This window comes from Antechinus flavipes, chromosome 3 (genome assembly GCF_016432865.1).
Source record: "Antechinus flavipes isolate AdamAnt ecotype Samford, QLD, Australia chromosome 3, AdamAnt_v2, whole genome shotgun sequence".
NCBI lineage: Eukaryota > Metazoa > Chordata > Mammalia > Dasyuromorphia > Dasyuridae > Antechinus > Antechinus flavipes.
Window position 1 is genome coordinate 583,891,438 of NC_067400.1, and position 20,796 is coordinate 583,912,233.

Consider the following 20,796-nt stretch of genomic DNA (forward strand, 5'->3'; position numbering starts at 1 on the left):
GTCTAGCTGATTTCTTTGAAGTTCTTAAGATTCTCCTCAATCCTTATCCATCTCTCAGATTTTGATGGGATCTAGGACATTCCTAAAGGGATCTGATGAGTTCCCATCTGGAGGAATCCCACCAAGGCAAGATTAGTGACACCATATATGAAAAATGCCCATCTGGCCTCGTAAAATGACACATAAAGTACTTTGCAAACCTACAAGCACTATTTAAATGTTAGCTACTGATACTAATCCAAATAATAATAATCTCTCTCAGAGAGTGGTCTCAGGGGAGGGGGACACTGCAGCTCTTTGCAGCAGGAAGGACAAGAAATGTGGCCTTCATATTCATTGCCCCCTTCTCCTTCCGAGCCATGTTCAAACCAGGTAAAGTTCTCAGTAGGAAGTTCTTGGTCCCACGTAAGCCCATTGCTTTGCCCATTGCTGGTGGCTCAGGCTAGTCATCTGTGGCACAAGTAAGTGGACCAAGATCCTTCTACCTTGTTCCCAGACTCACATACCATCCCTCAAAGAATAAGGGAACTGCAGTACATTTTTTTTTCTCAATATTATTTTAATTTTCCAAAATTCATGTAAAAATAATTTTCAACATTCGTTTTTGTAAGACTTTGAGTTCCATTTTTTTCTCCCTCTCTCCTTAACTTCCCTCTTCTCCAAGAAAGCAAGCAATAGGTTAAATATATACAATCTTTTTAAATATAGTTCCATATTTGTCATGTTGTGCAAGAAATATTAGATCAAAAGAGAAAAATCATGAGAAAGAAAAAACTGCCATACATTTTAAAGAACCCTAAATAAAACTAGAAGTAGATGACCTGCATTTCCTTAATATTTGTGTGATCTTAGGCAAGGTTCTCCCCCTCTCTGGATAACAGTTTCTTCCTCTAAAATGAGGTTCAACTAAATGATCTCTAGCATCGGAGCTCTCCACCCTAATTTCCTTATCTGTAAAGGGGGTCTAATAGCTTCTACCTTATAGGATTTTTGCAAATATCAAATGAAATGCTATTTTTAAATAAATACTAGTTGCTATTAGCCCAATGCCTGTTACACAGCAAGTGCTTAATCAATGCTTGTTGACTTAACACAGGAACATAAACTCAGAGTGAAAAGTGAAGTTAGAAACTATCTAAATTCTTTCTGGTGTTGAATCCCATGGTCATGACTTAAGGGTCATAAAACTAAGAAATCAACTAGTAAAGAAGCATTTATTAAGCTCCTACTACTTGCTGGAAATTTTGACTTGATTTGCCTATTGACTAACCTACAAAAGAGAAACGTTCCCTCTCTTCAGTATCTAAGAGGAAGAAATAACATGTAGGGTAGGATGGCTGGGGAAGGAAGTTTTATTCTAAGCAGTCACATGGATTGTGAATATGGCCATGGAAAGCAATGGATTGTTTTGGAGCAAGTATTGATTTAATTATCAAGCAAATATCAATTCATTATTGTTCCCAGAACAAGAGCTGAGAAGTATATATGAGGGGTGAGGATTAGGATGGCCAGGGTGAATGTCTGGAAAGGATATAGGGCATAGTCCAGTGGTTTGGGACTGGCTTAAAATAGTGAGTGGGCGAGTTAAGTTTTAAGTCACTCAGAAAAGCATCCTTTTGTGTTCTTCTAACCTGTCCTTTGTGGCTAATGTGACACCCTTTCCTTCTCTGCAGGTCACTGAATTTCGGGGGAATCGGGGTTGTGGTGGGTCACGAGCTGACTCATGCTTTTGATGATCAAGGTGAGTTTGTCCCAGACATAAGTGACCCAGCATCAGAGTCACTTTAACCAAGCCTTGAAAATAAGTTCTCCCCCTCCCCAGTCCACCGTATGCTTTCACCAGTCTGTGTAAAATGGCACAGTTAGTAAAACACATGATGCTGCAATACTAGGATACAATTCTAAGAAATCAGGAAAGCTGGATTCAAATCCTGCCTCTTGTTCTAATTACGTGACTGTAAGACAAATGGCATTTCCTTTCTGGGGATGATTTTCCTCATCTGTAAAAATGAGCTCGCTACTAATGATCACACAGTGTAGTGGGACCTACCTGTACTCCCTGACACTGAAGAGACCGAGACTGGTGGACTTCTTGAACTCCAGAGTTCTGAGCTGCAGGAGAGCTTCCAGCCAACAAGGGGTCCTCACTAAGGCCAGAACCAGGATGGGGACCCCCAGGGAGCAGGAGCTCCCACATATAATGAGGTCAGCCTTAGTGGAAAACGAAGCAGGTCACAACACTCATACTGATCAGTAGTGGGATCAGGCCAGTGTTTGGCTCCTGCACTTCCAGCCTGGGTGAGATAAAGATACCCAATTTTAAAAGTATTAATATTGTTCAATTGATCTAATTTATATAATTAAATTTGATGAGTCTAATATACTTAGTATAATAAATAATTATGATAGATTTTATGATATTTCTATAATGGATTCTATGCATTACAAGTTTTAGTGAATGAATTATTAAAATATTATATAAAATTAACTATAATAATAATTTTACTGCTTCAATGAATACTTATTAAATGCCTTTTGTTTGCAAACCCCTGTGTTAGATTAGAAAATTCAAGTAAGGCACAGATGCAGGATTGTAGACCCTCAGAAGCAGAAGGGACCTTAGAAGACATCTAGTCCAACCCTTTTAGAACATGTTTGGTTCATGGTCATCCAGCCTTTGCTTAAAGAATGAGGGGAAACCAGAGACAGCTTCTCCTGCTTTTAGGCAGTTTTAATTGTTTACATCAAGCCTAAATCTGCCTCTCTGCAATTCCCAGTCATTGTTCCTAGTTCAATGCTCTGGAACCAAGCCGAATCTCATCCTTCTTCCATTTTACAGCCCTCCAAATAGCCCTCAAAGCTGGCTAACATGTTCCTACTAAATCTTCTGTTCTCCAGGCCAAATATAACCAATTCCTTCATTTGTCTCTATGTCTCATATGTCTCTATGTCCTTCAGCTGACTTAAGGCCCATCATCATTTTAGTTATTCTCTTCTGGACCTTCTCCGTGCTACCAACATGGTTTCTAAATTATGGCACCCAGAACTAAATGGAGTATTCCAGATGTGATCTTACTAGGGCACAGTACAGGGGGGATTGTTACCTCCGTGGTCCCGGACACTCTGCCTCTCTTAGTGTGGCCTAAGCCTTCTTAGCTCCTAAATTCCACAGATGACTCATTCAAATTAAACTTGCAGGTCTTTCCCCTATTTTCATTTTTATCATCAACTTAACAAACATTAGTATTTCTGTATTTGTATTTAAGCCATAAAAACTTAAAACTGTACTAAGACACAAAGAAGACTGGAAATGAGATTTGTCTATCAAAATTTGAACTTCTATTACATGCAGAGATTTGGGGTTTTTTTAAGTGTATGTTAAATTTAACACAGTAGTAACAAAAATTGTGTGTCAGATCATTTCTTAAAATTGCTCCTCAATCACACACCCCCATCTTGTATTTGTGAAGTTGTTTTTTTGAATCAAAGTATAAGACTTGATTTATCCATGCTAAGTTTCATTTTAATCTATCACAAAATCATTTTCAATCCTGATCCCCCGTCCCACAGCTATTTCTCCCAGCTTTATGTTATACATAGATTGGGTAAATCTACTCTTCCTCCCTTTATCCAGGTCATGGATAAAAACCTTAAACAGCTAGAACAGAGACAAACATAAATTCCTAAGACGCTGCACTGAAGCTGGCACTGAAGCATTAACTCTTTGGTTCTGGCCATTCAACCAGCCAGAACTACCGAACTGTCTTATTGTCCAGCAAATCGTGTTTTCCGTTGGTCACACAATCAGCCTGAGAAACTTTGCCAAAAGCTTCACTAAAATGTAGCTGAACTAGACCGACAGCATTCCCCGGATCCATCAGTCCAGTAACCCTGTCAAAAAAGGAAATAAAGTTAGTCGAGCATGACCTGTTCCTTATGAAGCCATTTTGGGTCTTTGTAGCCACATCTTCACTTTTCAAATGTTTGGTCATCATCCTTTAAATAGTCTATTCCAGAATTTTGTCAGGAGTCAAAGTCATGTTCACTGGCCTATAGTTTCAGATACCATTCTCCTCCCTTTTTTGAAAATTCGAACTTCTGCTTTTCTCCCATTCTCTGACCCCTCTCTTATTGTCCACAGAATTTCTACAGTGGTTTAGTGGTTAAACCCTAACACCTGCAAATTCTTTTTTTTCTTAATAAAGAATTCTTTTTAATTCCTCATTTTTTTAAAATATAATTTTTGAGTTGCAAATTCCTTCCTTTCCCACCCTGCTCCCTCTTTGAGAAGGCAAGTGCTTTGATACAGATTATTTGTGTGCAATCATGCAAAACATATTTCCATATTAGCCATGTTGCAAAAGAGCACAGGCCAAAAAAGAAGAGGGGGAAAAAGGTTTTGTTTTTTTTAAGTATGCTTCGATCTGCATTCAGACTCCATCTGTTCTTTCTCTGGAGGTGGATAGCATTTTTCATCATAAGTCCTTCAGAAGGGTCTCGTATCATTGTATTGCTGAGAATAGCCAAGTGATTCAAGCTGTTCATCATACAACGATGTCTGCAAGTGCTTACCTGAGGAGGGAGGCATTCATTATTTTGCTTACTCTTTGTGACTTGAACTCATCATGAGCAGCCAGGTGCTTATTATCTCCCTACTCACCTTGAGTTTCAACTCCCCCTTAGCCAATTTTGTTCCTCGATTCCTATTCTAAAGCTTTCTGTCCTCTGCATTTCCTCCTGATCCCATGTATCCCAAAGAGGAAGCCAGGTTGTTTTTGATCCTGTTCTTTTCACTGATCTAACTCGTTCACAGTAATAATAACAGAACTGCTGATAGAGGCTTCAGGATTTGAGACATACTTTAAATCCATCCGCTTAAAAAATGAACTTTTATATTTCTCATAGCACTCCTTGCTTCCTGGGGTGTAGGGTATGTTCAGGGAACCGTGGTACTTCTGGCGTGAGGTCTGCCAAGCCTTTTTCAGGATTGCTCATCCACCTTTGTTTGGTGTCCACCTGATTTACCCAACTCCCATCTGGAGCTCCAAGAAACTAGCATGTGAAGACTACACCCGGACAAACTGTTTCAGCAGTTGGATTAAACTAGGGCCCACTGGGGATTTGGGGAGGTATTGATCCCAAGCATGTGAAGAATTTCCCCAGCAGGATGGGAGCCGAGGCAGGCACTCCGGAGCGCTCAGACCTGGGTTAGATTATTGATTAGATATCGGGTTAGATGCCAGCATCATTCGTGGTATCCTGAGCTATCCACCAGTCATTTTGATGTTTGTCTTGCCATTGGACTTTGATGATTCTGGAAGATTTTATGCCTGACTTAAATCCAATTTATGTATGAATCAAAAGGCATCACAGCGTATCATTTTATCATTTCTATCTCCCTCAAAGTCATCTGACAAAGCAGTAGGTGCAGATACTCTGGGAGCTGTAGACCCAGGAGGCCCACTTTCTCCTTCAGTGGAAGCAGCCGTGGAGTTTGGCAAGCTCTTTAGTGTCTGAGCTGCCTTTTCAAAGGATTACACAGCCGTCTCCTGGCCTGAGGAAGGGGTGAGGAAAGTTATCCAAAAAATTGTCTGTTTCACCCCATCCTGGCCACTTTTACTGTGGCAGGGGGATCCCACCCTGAGGTCGAACACAAAAAATAGTATCCATAGTTTTTAAAAATCTATATTTTAAATCCACAAATTTTACAAAGATGATTCCATTCTCTATCAGTACGTGCAATGTGTGCACGCGTATGGACACTGAAATCCAGTAGCCCTGAAGGACAAACAGCTCCTGTTGGGAGAGAACTCCAGTCGTGAAATAAGGCTGACCAGGGAATGCCAGTTATCAAAGCTGGGCCTGGCTGCCGTGATGAGGAGCACCTTGAAGCTGCCGCAGGTTTCACAGTCAAAACAAAAAGGACCCGTGACAGTGATTTCCATTTGCGGGAATGAGCCATCCACCATCGCCAGGGCATGTGTTCCCACCAAAAGAATCCCTGATGAAGTCAAAGAAAAGTTTTATGAAGATCCAGAGACCTTCCTCATCAATGTATTAAAAGGAGACAAGCGTGTAATTCTGGGTGGCTTAATGAAAGAGGAGATTCAGGCTCCCAGCCGTGGCAGGGAGTCCTTGGGAGAAATGGAATCAGCAACGGTCACTTATTCCTGAATTCCTTCTGTTCACCAATACTTCTTCTCTTTACCTAAATGCAGTAAAACTCTATGGAGAGAAGAAGCATTAGGCTGTCCCCAAACAGGATCTACAAAGCCATCACGCTGACCATACTGTTTTATGCTGGACAGTGTGCGGCAAAATGCCGGGAGACTGAATTGCTTCCATTTGAATTGTTTTAGGAAGATAAGGTTCTTCAAACATTATAAAAGCTCAACTCCATGGGCTGGCCATGTTGTTCAAATGCCAAATGTACGTTTGTGTAAAAGACTATTTTACAGAGAACTCACACCAAGAAAGCACTCCCATGGAGATCAGAAAAAATGATATAAGGTTATTCTCAAGGTCTCGCTGAAAAACTTTGGAATCAATTGGGAGGCGTGGGTGACCCTGGCAAAGGAGCACCCAGCATGGCCTGCCAGTATGAAAGAAGGGGCTGTGCTCTGTATAAAGCAGAATTATAATAGCTCAAAGGAAATGTGAGGTACACAAATTTAAATTTCCATTCCAAATATTCACATGGACTATTTGTGCCCAGCCTGTGATAGAGCCTTCCAAGTGGTCTGATCAGCCACAGGTGGACATCCTGTACCTTGTCTCCAGCAAAGCCCTTTTTGAAAACAAAAGGATAAAAGTCAAACAGCCAGCCCTGCTTAGCCCTGCTCATTCAAAGCATTCCTGGCATTCACCCTTTATTGTCTTGTACCAGACTTTTGTATTCACCCTCAATTTCTTGCTCTCAATCCCATTTTCTTTACACACTTTATAAAACTCTAAGTTAGGGTGAGTTTCCTAGCCCTCATGTCAGTCTCTTTGTGCTTTTCCCCTTTTCTTTCTCATTAAAATTATTTCTGTTTGCATCTTTAGGATTTCATTCTTGGGATTTTTCCATCCCTCCTGGGCTTTTGGTCCATAGGATGCTGCCTGTTTTTTCTCCAAACCTTTCAAAAGCTGCTGTCCCAAAATTTAGGATCCATGTTAAATTATACCCAGACTTTCTTCCTCAGTCACAAATTTTGAGGGAGAATGGTTACTTCCCCATACACAAGTTTCCAACCCAGCAACCAGTTCCTGTTGTAGCCACCTACCCTCTTGGACCTTACCACCTGTTGGGATTGTTATTAGGCAATCACTTTATAAGTCCGAAAACACTTATATGAATATTAACGATTATTTTGGTTAATGAAAGGGATGATGGAATCAGCACAAGTGGATTCAGGTTTCACCTTTGACACAGACTGGCTGTGGGGGAAAATTTATTTGCCCATTGCCCAATTAATGGGCCAACACAAAAAGAGAGGCTTTTAAGATAGCATCTCTTTTTCTTTCTTTGATTTCTTTGGGTTATAGGCCTAGTAGTGATGTCATTGGATGAAAGGATATGCATAATTTAGTGATTTGGGGTGAAATAGTTCCAAATTGCTTTTCAGAATGGCTGGACCAATTCACAACTTCACCAACATTGCATTAATGTGCCTGCTTTTCCACAGCCACTCCAACAGTTTATCTTTTCCTTTGTCATTTTGTCCAGGCTGATGAATATGAAGTTAAACCACAATTATTTCAACATCCATTTCTCTAATTATTAGTAATTTAGAACATTTTTCACGTCATTGTTGATAGCTGCAATTTCTTTGAGAACTGCTTATTCACATTTGTCATCCATTTTTCAGTTGAATATCCTTTAGATAGATAGCCAGTAGAGTCAGGAAGCCATGAGTTCAGGTCCCATTTCAGACACTTACTGGCTGTAATCATGGATAAGTCACTTGTCTAAGCAAGTCTCAGCATCCATAACAGCACCTACCTCCCAGGGCTGTTGTGAGGGTCAACTGAGATAATATTTATAAAGCTCTTAATGAAGACCAAGAAAAATTAGGAAATTAAATGACTTGATCATAGAAAGGATTGTCTGTTCTCTATGGAGTTTTAAGCAACCCCACTTCTGCCCCCTCTCTTCCAATCAAGGTAAAATCATAGAATCTAGATATGATTATTTGGAGATCCTGAGTCTGGGTGAATATGAGGAAGTCATTTTACTTTAGACTTCAGGTTCCTAATCTTCAAAATTTCACACAGATATATGTTATGTTATAATTACATTACAATATATATTATTATTTATGTTCATATCCTGTTGATCCTCTGTACCTCAGGAGCCAACCAGCAATTCAGTTAACATTTATCAGAGACCTTCTATATGCAGAATTGATTATCAGGGTGATCCTTGGAAATCCCTTTAATCTCCCTATGTCACATTTTTCTTATTTGTGAAGTGGGGATGACAATACCCACATCACAGGATTGTTGTGAGGTTGAAATTAATATATACAAAGTGCTTTTCAAACCTTAAGTTCTATGTTCATGTCAAAATTAATTTTTAAAGGAGTCTCAAAGCTTAGAAAAGACAAAGCCCTTTCCTCATGAGGTTTATAGTCTAGTAGCATTGTTCTGTATAGTACCACATGGTACCATGGTTACCGTGCTATGGAGTCACCATAGCTTCAGTTATGGTTCAATTATACTTAGTTCTTCAATTTCCTTCAATGTCCTTCAATGAAGGACAGTTGCTTCAATTATACTTAGGCTCTTTCAGCCAACAAGAGGAGAGAGGAAGAGACAGAGGTGCCTGATGGCTTCCCCCTCTTGAGCCTTCTTTCTCTAACCCTAGGTCGGGAGTATGACAAAGATGGCAATCTTCGGCCCTGGTGGAAGAACTCCTCCGTGGAGGCCTTCAAGCAGCAGACTGAGTGCATGGTGGAACAGTACAGCAATTACACAGTCAATGGAGAGAATGTGAATGGCCGCCACACCCTGGGGGAGAATATCGCCGACAACGGGGGTCTCAAGGCTGCCTATAGGGTAAGAGCTGAGGAAAGACCTAAAGCCTTCATTGCTTGGTTGGTTGGTTTTTTCTTTAAAACAAGGAGAATCGAGATATATTTTGGGGGATATTAATTAAATACCTATTATGTGCCAGACACTATAGCTGGTACTGAAGTACGGACAGATTTAATTGGAGGTGGGGGGTTGTTTGTTTTTAATTTGTTTTACATAACAAAAATTTATTTTCTTTCCCTCTTATTCCTCCCCACCATTAAAACAAAACAAAAAAAAGGGGGGAAAGTCCTTGTAATAGTTATGCATCATCAAGCAAAAGAAATTCCCACATTGTCCATGTCCCAAAAATCTATGTCATTCCACATAATGAATTCATCATCTCTCTGTCAGAGGGGTGGGTAACATTCTTCATTGATCCTCTGAATTATGATTGGTGATTTTGTGAAGCAGAGTCCCAATTTCAAAATTATCTTTGCAGTAGTGTTGTTAAATAAATTATTCCCCTAATTCTGCTCACTTCACCTTGCATCAGTTCATCCAAGTCTTCCCAGATTCTGAAACTGTCCCCTTTGTCTTTTCTTATAACTCAACAGATTTCTATCACATTTATATACCACAACCTATTTAGTCATTCCCCACTTGATGGAAACTCCCTCAGTTTCGGATTCTTTGCCACCACCAAAAGAAAAAAAAAAAAAAACACAAAACACATAAATATTTATGTGGATTTTTTTTCTTTAATTTTTTGGGGATGTGGCAGATTCTGTCTTTTGACAAACTCTACTGGGAGGGATTTATTTCCATAGTGGAAATTTGGTATGGAAGATTACAGAAATAGAGGATTCCAGAGAAGGGGCAGGGTGAGCATACTGGCCAAAAAGGCCCAAATAAACAGGGCCGAAAAGCAAGTGTAACATGCATTGGCCCCTTTCTTTGATAGCTGCCCACCTCAGGGAGCAGAATTCTCATTTGCTTTGAACTACCTTGAGTTGTTGAGAAAGCAGGAAAACTGGGGAGCAGAAGATGGGGGTCCCAATGAGCGCCACCTCCCATTCTTTCCCTATCTGATGGGCTCAGAAGTTACTAGTAGAGGCCCCTGGAGAGCTAAGAGATTTCCCTGAGGATTTCATGAATAATGAATAATCAGAAGAGGCAGCAAAGGAGTGAAAAAATAGGAGGAAAAGGCGGAAAGAGAAATGAAAGAGAAAGGGAAAAAAAATCTTCCTAAGCTGTAGGTCTAATGGGGTTTTCTCCTCTGCTTCAAACGTTCATGGGCTCCCTATTGCCTCATATCCAATACAAGAAACACACATTTTTGGATGGATTTATTTTGATTGATTGTACTCATTCATTGTGAGAATTGATTTTTTTTTTAATTGAAGGAGTTGTGAGTTATAAAAGCTAATGGTAGTGGTGCCCAAAAAAAAGCAAAAGTAAGAAAAAAATTATATAAAAAAGCCCTAAAAGGAGACGGAATAGGGTTGAGAGGGGAACTCACTTAAGCAGGACAGCTTTGAAATTGAAGTATTGGATTTATGACACATTATTACAAGGAAACAAGCTATAAATAAGAGAGCCTTGTGGTTTCACATACGATCCTTTTTTCTATTCTTCTTTGTATTTAGAAATATTCATGTTTCTTGATATTTTTCAAATTCAGAAAAACAAAAACTATTTTTTAAAAGTCTAAAGTAGTAGTATCAAACTCAAATAAAAAAGTGGCCACTAATCCATGCATAAGAATCCCTGTACGTAAGGTACATAGTAAATTAGTTTTGAAATGTATTTCTATTTGAGTTTTATTGTATTTTCATTTATTTTATAGAATATTTCCTAATTACATTTTAATCTGATTCTGGGAGTGTCGTGGGCCATATTTAGAGCCCACAAGAGCAACGGAGATATTGATAACTGTGTTTAGTAAGATTGTACAAGTATAAATTCTGTCAAATTGCTTGCCATCTTGGGAAGGGGCTAAGGAAGAAAGGAAGGGAAGAGGGAAAAAAATTGGAATTTAGAAGCTTATAAAAATGAATGTTGTGGGGCAGATAGATGGTGAAAGTGGATAGAGCACTGGGTCCTGGAATCAGTTCAAATCCAACCTCAGATGCTTACTAGCTGTGTGACTCTGGGCAAGTCACTTAACACAATTGCCTCACAGCCGTCCCCCCAAAAAAAAAAAAGTGAATATTGAAATTCCAATACACTTGTTATGAAAAGTGTCATTCACATCCAGAGAAAGAACTCTGAAGACTGAATGCAGATCAGGGTCTACTATTTTTGCTGTTTTTTGGTTTATTTTTTATTTCTCATGATTTTTCCCTTTTGTTCTGAGTTTTCTTTCACAAATGATAAATATGGAAATGTGTTTAAAATGATTGTACATGTATAACCTATATCAGATTGCTTTGCTGTTTTGGGGAGGGGAGAATTTTACAAATGAAAATAAATGTTGAAAACTATCTTTACATTAATTGGGGAAAAAAATTAAGTGGAGGGGGAGAAAATGAATGTTGAAAACTAGTTTTTTTGTTTTTGTTTTTTGCTGAGGCATTTGAGGTTAAGTGACTTGCCCGGGGTCACACAGCTAGGAAGCATTAAGTGTCTGAGGTCAGATTTGAACTCAGGTCTTCCTGACTTCAGGGCTGGTGCTCTATTCGCTGCGCCTTGAAAACTATTTTTATTATTAATTGGAAAAAAAAATACTATTAAGCCAAGATATTGATACTTCAGGTCTAGAAGTCCTGAATTAAAGCATGAGTAGAGAGAAGAAAAACATGTATGTAGGATGGAATAAAAAAATGGTTTAGATATAGGGAACATAGACATAGGGAAGGCCAGGATGACATTTTCGGATGTGTTTTCCCAATATCTACCACATAGTAAGCCCTTGTGCTTGTTGAGTGACTAATAGTAGCATGTAAGCACATTATAGGCCGAGATTGTTGGTTTCCACCTTTGCATACCCAGCATTGGCCCTTGTTAGTAGGAGCTTACTCAACGTTTGATGAATGAATGAGTGAATGAACCCACTTTTTCACAGGCTGGGCTGGGGTTCCCCAGAGTCTCTCAGCCCTTGCAGCCTCTGAGTGCATTGTTCCCCAGACCTCCTAATTGCTTCTCTGTCCCCACAGGCCTACCAGAACTGGGTGAAGAAGAATGGAGAGGAGGAGACACTGCCAACACTGGGTCTCACCAACAACCAGCTCTTCTTTCTTGGATTTGCTCAGGTGGGTCCTCCGATCTGTCCGTTACGAGACCATCTCGAGCAAGTTATCTGCCAAACACGATCACTGCGACCCTGAGATCCAGCAGTAGGGAGAGTGAGCAGAGCGGGGGCCACGGAAACCCTGGGAGACTCCTGAACTTGAGTCAGGAGAATTCAAATTCTTCCCCAGACGCTCCTGAGCTGGTGACCAGAGCTATGTCAGTTGACGTCTGGCTGCCTCAGTTTCCTCATCTGTAAAATGTGAATAATAACTTCTTCCCAGGGTTGTTGTAAGGATCAAATGAGATAATGTTTGTAAAACTCTTTGCAAACCTTAATGAAAGTTAATTATATTAGTTGTTAATTCAATATTAATATTAATTATTCATTAATCCAGGGCAGATTCTCAGGTAGACTACACTGTACCCAAACCCATCCTCACAGTCTGCTTGGATAGTCCCAATCATTGCTAGCATTTGTATGGATCGGGTCTGCCCGGGGCTTTACAAATATTATCTCGCTTCGTCCTCATGAAAACCCTGGAAGGGGGTGATTTAACAGAATTTTGCCATAGGGTTCTCTAAACTGTGAATAGTTGGAGCCGCACAAAGCAAGCCTAGAAACGGGTTTTAGAGATCAAGTCTCCAGGTTAATTAATCACTTTCAGAGGGAGGGATATCTCTGCAAACTAGAGACCCTCCTGGGCAGGAGACCCAGGCAGAGATGCCGTACAGCAATCAGAAGGTGGATACAATCATTTTCAGGGCTTTAGTGGTTTCCCATGACAAGCCCACGAGGTGGGTGTTTTCCAGGCCTGCGGGAACAGATCTTAAGGGATTGTTTCAAATCCTGGGGGTCGTTACTTGTGGGGGGACAGACAGAACCAGAGTTCTGTGATGGGAATAGGTTCTGATGTCTTTGATTCATTTCATTTAAGATACACTTGGTCCTTGTTAGTAGGAGCTTACTAAACATTTGATGAATGAATGAGTGAATGAACCCACTTTTTCACAGGCTGGGCTGGGGTCCCCCAAAGACCAAGCTCCCCAAGGAGGGCCAGCACAGCCTGCGCTATCTGTTGAGTGTCTCTCTTTGGCTCAGCTCTGGGCCCCGTGGGCTCCCGCTCCCTCCCCAAAGGCAGTCATGTCCTGGCCATCCCCTAAGCTGGGCAAAAATCTGTGGCCCCAGGACTGGGGACTCCCCACGGAGCAGGCCATTTCTATACAACTTTGGGGTCTGTTGGAGAGGAGGAAAGAAGGCGGGAAAGATTTTTAAGGCAGAAGCCCAAACTAGCTGACCTAGACCCAGTTCCAATAAAGTCTTCTCCCTTTCTCCAGCCCCCCTTCAGTAACCCGACTGGCTGATGTCTTACCTTCCCCCCTTCTCCCCATCTTTCCTTCCTCTTTTCCCATCTCTTCATGGATTTCTTCCCTTTCCTTTTTCTCTCCCCTTTCTCCCTTTTTCTTCCCTCCTTTCTTTCCCTCCCCCTTTTCCCCTTTTTCTCCCCTCTTTTCTTTCCCTCCCCCCTTCTCCCTTCACCCATTTGTCTCAGTTCTCAGGAGTTTTAGGGCGAAGGGCATCCTGGTATCCCATCTGGAAGTGATCGGGGCTGGGTAATCCTTCAGAGGAATGTGGAAGGTCCTGATTGTTTCCACATGTTGTGTGGGGCTGGGGGAGGGGGAGGCAAAGAAAGAGGGAAAGACCAGGAGCCTCTGCTCAGGGCAGGGGGGCTGCCAGGGCTTCTGCTGGAGACTGAGGCAGGAGACTGCTCCCTCCCCAGGAGCCCCTCAGGGCGTGGAGCCGGTGGTCAGGGGATGCTCTGGTAGGGAGCCTGCCCCGGGGGCTCGAGCTGGCTTGTCTGCTAGTGTGGATGGATGTGGGAACTGGGGGAAGGGGATCTGATTTTTATTGTTATTTTTCGTGCTACTGTAGCTTTCATTGTGGCACTTTTGTAATTGAAATAAAGGACTTCTACCTGGGGCCATGTGCGTCTGTGTCTGAGGGCAACCACTGGGAGTCAGGGGAGGAGAAGCGGAATGAGAACCCCAAACCTGGGGAGACCTAGGGTTCCATATTGGCAAAATGAGAGCATTGAAAAAGATTGCCTGGGACCCCACTGAGCGCTGACATCCCTTGTTCCAAGGGCCCTCCCAGCTCTGACCTCCTGGGTTCTAAGGGCCCTCCCAGCTCTGACCTCCTGGGTTCTAAGGGCCCTCCCAGCTCTGACATCCTGGTTCTAAGGGCCCTCCCAGCTCTGACATCCTGGTTCTAAGGGCCCTCCCAGCTCTGACCTCCTGGGTTCTAAGGGCCCTTCCCAGCTCTGACCTCCTGGGTTCTAAGGGCCCTTCCCAGCTCTGACCTCCCGGGTTCTAAGGGCCCTCCCAGCTCTGACCTCCCGGGTTCTAAGGGCCCTCCCAGCTCTGACCTCCTGGGTTCTAAGGACCCTCCCAGCTCTGACCTCCCGGGTTCTAAGGACCCTCCCAGCCCAGATCTCCCGGGTTCTAAGGGCCCTCCCAGCTCTGATCTCCCGGGTTCTAAGGGCCCTCCCAGCTCTGACCTCCCGGGTTCTAAGGGCCCTCCTAGCTCTGACCTCCCGGGTTCTAAGTTCCCTCCCAGCTCTGACCTCCCGGGTTCTAAGGGCCCTCCCAGCTCTGACCTCCCGGGTTCTAAGGGCCCTCCCAGCTCTGACCTCCCGGGTTCTAAGGGCCCTCCCAGCTCTGGTGCTCCAGGTTAGGAGGTCCTGTCCAGAGCTGCTCATGGGATTCAGTGCGGTTCCTTGTGCAGACCTGGCCTAGGTTGGCCCCTTTTGAGAAGCTGAGGGTGGGGTCTGGGGCAGGTCCCTGTTGGTTACCTGGCTGTCTGGCCTCCCTTCCCCCGCGGGCTCATCCACAAGGTGACGCTGTTGGAGCTCCCCCTGGTGACCGCATTGCAGTATCTCCCCACCCTCAGCAAAGTGAGAAGCCGTGGTTTCCCGGTTATTGGGAGGGTGGCTGACCTCGTTGCCCCAGCAGGACTTTTCCCCTCTGGGTTCAGGCCCTGCGATGGATCGCGAGTCTGCTGGGTCACCCAGGTGGTGCAGCGGAGCCTGCTGGGCCTGGAAGTCAGACATTTCTCATTCAAAGTTCTGAGCTTTGTGATCCTGGACAAGTGTGCTGTTGTCTCCCTCAGTTTCCTCAACTGTAAAATGGGAGTAATCATACACCTCACTTCAAAAGGTTGTTGCAGGGATCAAATGAGATTATGTCTCTAAAGCATTTAGCACAGTCCCTTGAATATAGTAGGTGCTTAATAAATGCTTGTTCCCTTCTTCCCTGTTATCCAAAGGCCAGCCTGAGTAGGCTGTGGGGATTCTCGCCAAGCCAAACGATCCATGAAGATTTTCCAGTAAGATACAAGGGGGTTGCTCCCTGCTTTGGGGAGGAGACCAGACACACCGAGGAAATCACAAAAGGGGATTCTCAGAGCCCCGGGGGACCTCAGCGGGCATCTGGTCCCACTTTTCCCCGAGGGCCCACAAATCTTGCCTCCCCGGGAGACGCCCTGGGACCTCCCAAAGCAGCATCCCTGAGGGGAGGGGAGGCTCAGGAACAAGTGGGCTCCGGGGTCCAATCTCACCTTTTCCACTTAGTGGCTGTGTGGCCATGGCAAGCCATTGAACCTTAGTGGGGAATGCAGAGTAAAAGGACTGCAGGAGGTGAGTCCCTTCAGCCCCAGCTGTTCCTGAGATACTTCTCTCCATCCATCCCTTGCCTACCTCTAAGGGCCTTGGCCTTTGAGGCATCTTCCTTCAGAGGATCTGGATTGAACTCAAGGCTTGGGTTCAAATCCTAGCTCCAACCCCGGCTGATTTGTGTGGATGTGCAGGAGAGGGCAAGTCATTTCCCCTTTGGACCTTGTAAAATGTAGAAGCAAAACATGAATCTCTGTGTATAGTGGCGACAAAGAATTTGGACTTGCTCCCTGTGAAACTCAGCAGAAATGGGAGCCCGCCTTGGGGTGACTACATAAAGCAATCAGAACTGGGGAGAATGATCCCTTTGGACTGTCCCCTAAAAGGCGCAGTGTAGCAGGACAGAACCGGACCTTGGAGTGTAGTCTGCACTTCACAGAGGAGGAAACTCCAAGTCTGCAGTGGGGAAGCGAGTTCCAATTCACCCAGCCACTAAGTGTTCCCACTGGCATTTTTCAAGCCCTGGGTTTCTTGACCCTTGATCCACATTTAATTTTAATTTAATTTGCACACCCCCCTGACCATTTTGTAGTCAGTTCCTGCCCCAGCCCTCCACCCAATGGGGCTGAAGCCCCCCACCATCTCCCCTCCCCTGGAGGCTCCCCCATCCCTAACATGCCGAAGGTTGCAGCTTCCTCACTCACAGCTCTTCTCGACAGAAATCCTTTGATTGTTCTGGAATACCTGCCTAATAACTTCTAAACCCATTGGCCGGAAGGTCAGAGAAGACTCCCCTCCATACAGGGGGGCCGCCCAAACTTGCCCACTTTATTTCCTCCTCCTCCCTATCAGATAATCTGTGTCACAGCCAAACTGAACAATCTCTTCAAAAGGTTAAGCTTCTTTATGTACGAGGCCCTGAAGGAGACCCCGGACTGGGGAGCGGAGTCACTCTCCTGGCACGGAGATCACCCTCTAGCAGGCAAATAAGACAGGCAGTTGGGGGGGGGGGGCGTGGCGGTGATATAGAGATTTACACACAGGTGTGTAATATGTAGGGATATACACATGTGAATATATGTGTAATATAAAGATATATACATGTGTGTGTAATATATACAGATAAACACGTGTGATATATACAGCTGTATACATGTGTATGTATGTGATATAAAGAGATATAGACATGTGTATAATATATACGGATGTATACATGTGTATGTGTGTGTGATATAAAGAGATATGCACATGTGTATAATATATACGGATGTATACATGTGTATGTGTGTGTGATATAAAGAGATATGCACATGTGTATAATATATACGGATGTATACATGTGTATGTGTGTGTGATATAAAGAGATATGCACATGTGTATAATATATACGGATGTATACATGTGTATGTATGTTATATAAAGAGATATGGACATGTGTATAATATATACAGATATATACATGTGTATGTGTGTGTGCTATAAAGAGACTTTTCCACTTGGAGAAGCTCTGGGTTCAGGCCCTGCGATGGATCCCGAGTCTGCTGGGTCACCCAGGTGGTGCAGCAGAGCCTGCTGGGCCTGGAAGTCAGACATTTCTCATTCAAAGTTCTGAGCTTTGTGATCCTGGACAAGTGTGCTGTTGTCTCCCTCAGTTTCCTCAACTGTAAAATGGGAGTAATCATACACCTCACTTCAAAAGGTTGTTGCAGGGATCGAATGAGATTATGTCTCTAAAGCATTTAGCACAGTCCCTTGAATATAGTAGGTGCTTAATAAATGCTTGTTCCCTTCTTCCCTGTTATCCAAAGGCCAGCCTGAGTAGGCTGTGGGGATTCTCACCAAGCCAAACGATCCATGAAGATTTTCCAGTAAGATACAAGGGGGTTACCCCCTGCTTTGGGGAGGAGACCAGACACACCGAGGAAATCACAAAAGGAGATTCTCAGCCCCGGGGGACCTCAGCGGGCATCTGGTCCCACTTTTCCCCGAGGGCCCACAAATCTTGCCTCCCCGGGAGACGCCCTGGGACCTCCCAAAGCAGCATCCCTGAGGGGAGGGGAGGCTCAGGAACAAGTGGGCTCCGGGGTCCAATCTCACCTTTTCCACTTAGTGGCTGTGTGGCCATGGCAAGCCATTGAACCTTAGTGGGGAATGCAGAGTAAAAGGACTGCAGGAGGTGAGTCCCTTCAGCCCCAGCTCTGTTCCTGAGATACTTCTCTCCATCCATCCCTTGCCTACCCCTAAGGGCCTTGGCCTTTGAGGAATCTTCCTTCAGAGGATCTGGATTGAACTCAAGGCTTGGGTTCAAATCCTAGCTCCAACCCCGGCTGATTTGTGTGGATGTGCAGGAGAGGGCAAGTCATTTCCCCTTTGGACCTTGTAAAATGTAGAAGCAAAACATGAATCTCTGTGTATAGTGGCGACAAAGAATTTGGACTTGCTCCCTGTGAAACTCAGCAGAAATGGGAGCCCGCCTTGGGGTGACTACATAAAGCAATCAGAACTGGGGAGAATGATCCCTTTGGACCGTCCCCTAAAAGGCGCAGTGTAGCAGGACAGATCCGGACCTTGGAGTGTAGTCTGCACTTCACAGAGGAGGAAACTCCAAGTCTGCAGTGGGGAAGCGAGTTCCAGTTCACCCAGCCACTAAGTGTTCCCACTGGCATTTTTCAAGCCCTGGGTTTCTTGACCCTTGATCCACATTTAATTTTAATTTAATTTGCACACCCCCCCGACCATTTTGTAGTCAGTTCCTGCCCCAGCCCTCCGCCCAATGGGGCTGACGCCCCCCACCATCTCCCCTCCCCTGGAGGCTCCCCCATCCCTAACATGCCGAAGGTTGCAGCTTCCTCACTCACAGCTCTTGTCGACAGAAATCCTTTGATTGTTCTGGAACACCTGCCTAATAACATCTAAACCCATTGGCCGGAAGGTCAGAGAAGACTCCCCTCCATACAGGGGGGCCGCCCAAACTTGCCCACTTTATTTCCTCCTCCTCCCTATCAGATAATCTGTGTCGCAGCCAAACTGAACAATCTCTTCAAAAGGTTAAACTTCTTTATGTACGAGGCCCTGAAGGAGACCCCGGACTGGGGAGCAGAGTCACGCTCCTGGCACGGAGATCACCCTCTAGCAGGCAAATAAGACAGGCAGTTGTGGGGGGGGGGCGTGGCGGTGATATAGAGATTTACACACAGGTGTGTAATATGTAGGGATATACACATGTGAATGTATGTGTAATATAAAGATATATACATGTGTGTGTAATATATACAGATAAACACGTGTGATATATACAGCTATATACATGTGTATGTATGTGATATAAAGAGATATACACATGTGTATAATATATACGGATGTATACATGTGTATGTGTGTGTGATATAAAGAGATATGCACATGTGTATAATATATACGGATGTATACATGTGTATGTGTGTGTGATATAAAGAGATATGCACATGTGTATAATATATACGGATGTATACATGTGTATGTGTGTGATATACAGAGATATGCACATATGTATAATATATACGGATGTATACATGTGTATGTATGTGATATAAAGAGATATGCACATATGTATAATATATACGGATGTATACATGTGTATGTGTGTGATATAAAGAGATATGCACATGTGTATAATATATACGGATGTATACATGTGTATGTGTGTGATATACAGAGATATACATGTGTATGTGTGTGTGATATAAAGAGATATGCACATGTGTATAATATATACGGATGTATACATGTGTATGTGTGTGTGATATAAAGAGATATGCACATGTGTATAATATATACGGATGTATACATGTGTATGTATGTGATATAAAGAGATATATACATGTGTATAATATATACGGATGTATACATGTGTATGTGTGTGATATAAAGAGATATGCACATGTGTATAATAGATATGGATATACACATGCATATGTGTGTGATATACAGAGATATACATGTGTATGTGTGTGATATAAAGAGATATACACATGTGTATAATATATACGGATGTATACATGTGTATGTGTGTGTGATATAAAGAGATATGCACATGTGTATAATATATACGGATGTATACATGTGTATGTATGTGATATAAAGAGATATGCACATATGTATAATATATACGGATGTATACATGTGTATGTGTGTGATATAAAGAGATATGCACATGTGTATAATAGATATGGATATACACATGCATATGTGTGTGATATACAGAGATATACATGTGTATGTGTGTGATATAAAGAGATATGCACATGTGTATAATATATACGGATGTATACATGTGTATGTGTGTGTGATATAAAGAGATATGCACATGTATAATATATACGGATGTATACATGTGTATGTATGTGATATAAAGAGATATATACATGTGTATAATATATACGGATGTATACATGTGTATGTGTGTGTGATATAAAGAGATATGCACATGTGTATAATATATACGGATGTATATTTGTGTATGTGTGTGTGATATAAAGAGATATGCACATGTGTATAATATATACGGATGTATACATGTGTATGTGTGTGTGATATAAAGAGATATGCACATGTGTATAATATATACGGATGTATACATGTGTATGTGTGTGTGATATAAAGAGATATACACATGTGTATAATATATACGGATGTATACATGTGTATGTGTGTGATATAAAGAGATATGCACATGTGTATAATATATACGGATGTATACATGTGTATGTGTGTGTGATATAAAGAGATATACACATGTGTATAATATATACGGATGTATACATGTGTATGTGTGTGTGATATAAAGAGATATGCACATGTGTATAATATATACGGATGTATACATGTGTATGTGTGTGTGATATAAAGAGATATGCACATG

At 42.7% G+C, this 20,796-nt stretch overlaps 1 protein-coding gene across 3 annotated transcripts in view; it reads left to right on the forward strand.

Annotated features, from left to right (window-relative positions):
• The window catches only part of ECE1 (endothelin converting enzyme 1), a 171,190-nt gene extending 156,984 nt beyond the window's left edge, over positions 1-14,206 (forward strand). For all 3 annotated transcript variants that reach the window (XM_051988315.1, XM_051988314.1, XM_051988316.1), the window contains 3 exons: positions 1,674-1,741; positions 8,849-9,039; positions 12,153-14,206. In XM_051988315.1, the coding sequence (XP_051844275.1) occupies positions 1,674-1,741; positions 8,849-9,039; positions 12,153-12,323 (430 nt within the window). In that variant the 3' untranslated portion in view covers positions 12,324-14,206. The remainder of the gene's footprint in view (positions 1-1,673; positions 1,742-8,848; positions 9,040-12,152) is intronic.
• The last annotated feature ends 6,590 nt before the right edge of the window (positions 14,207-20,796 follow it).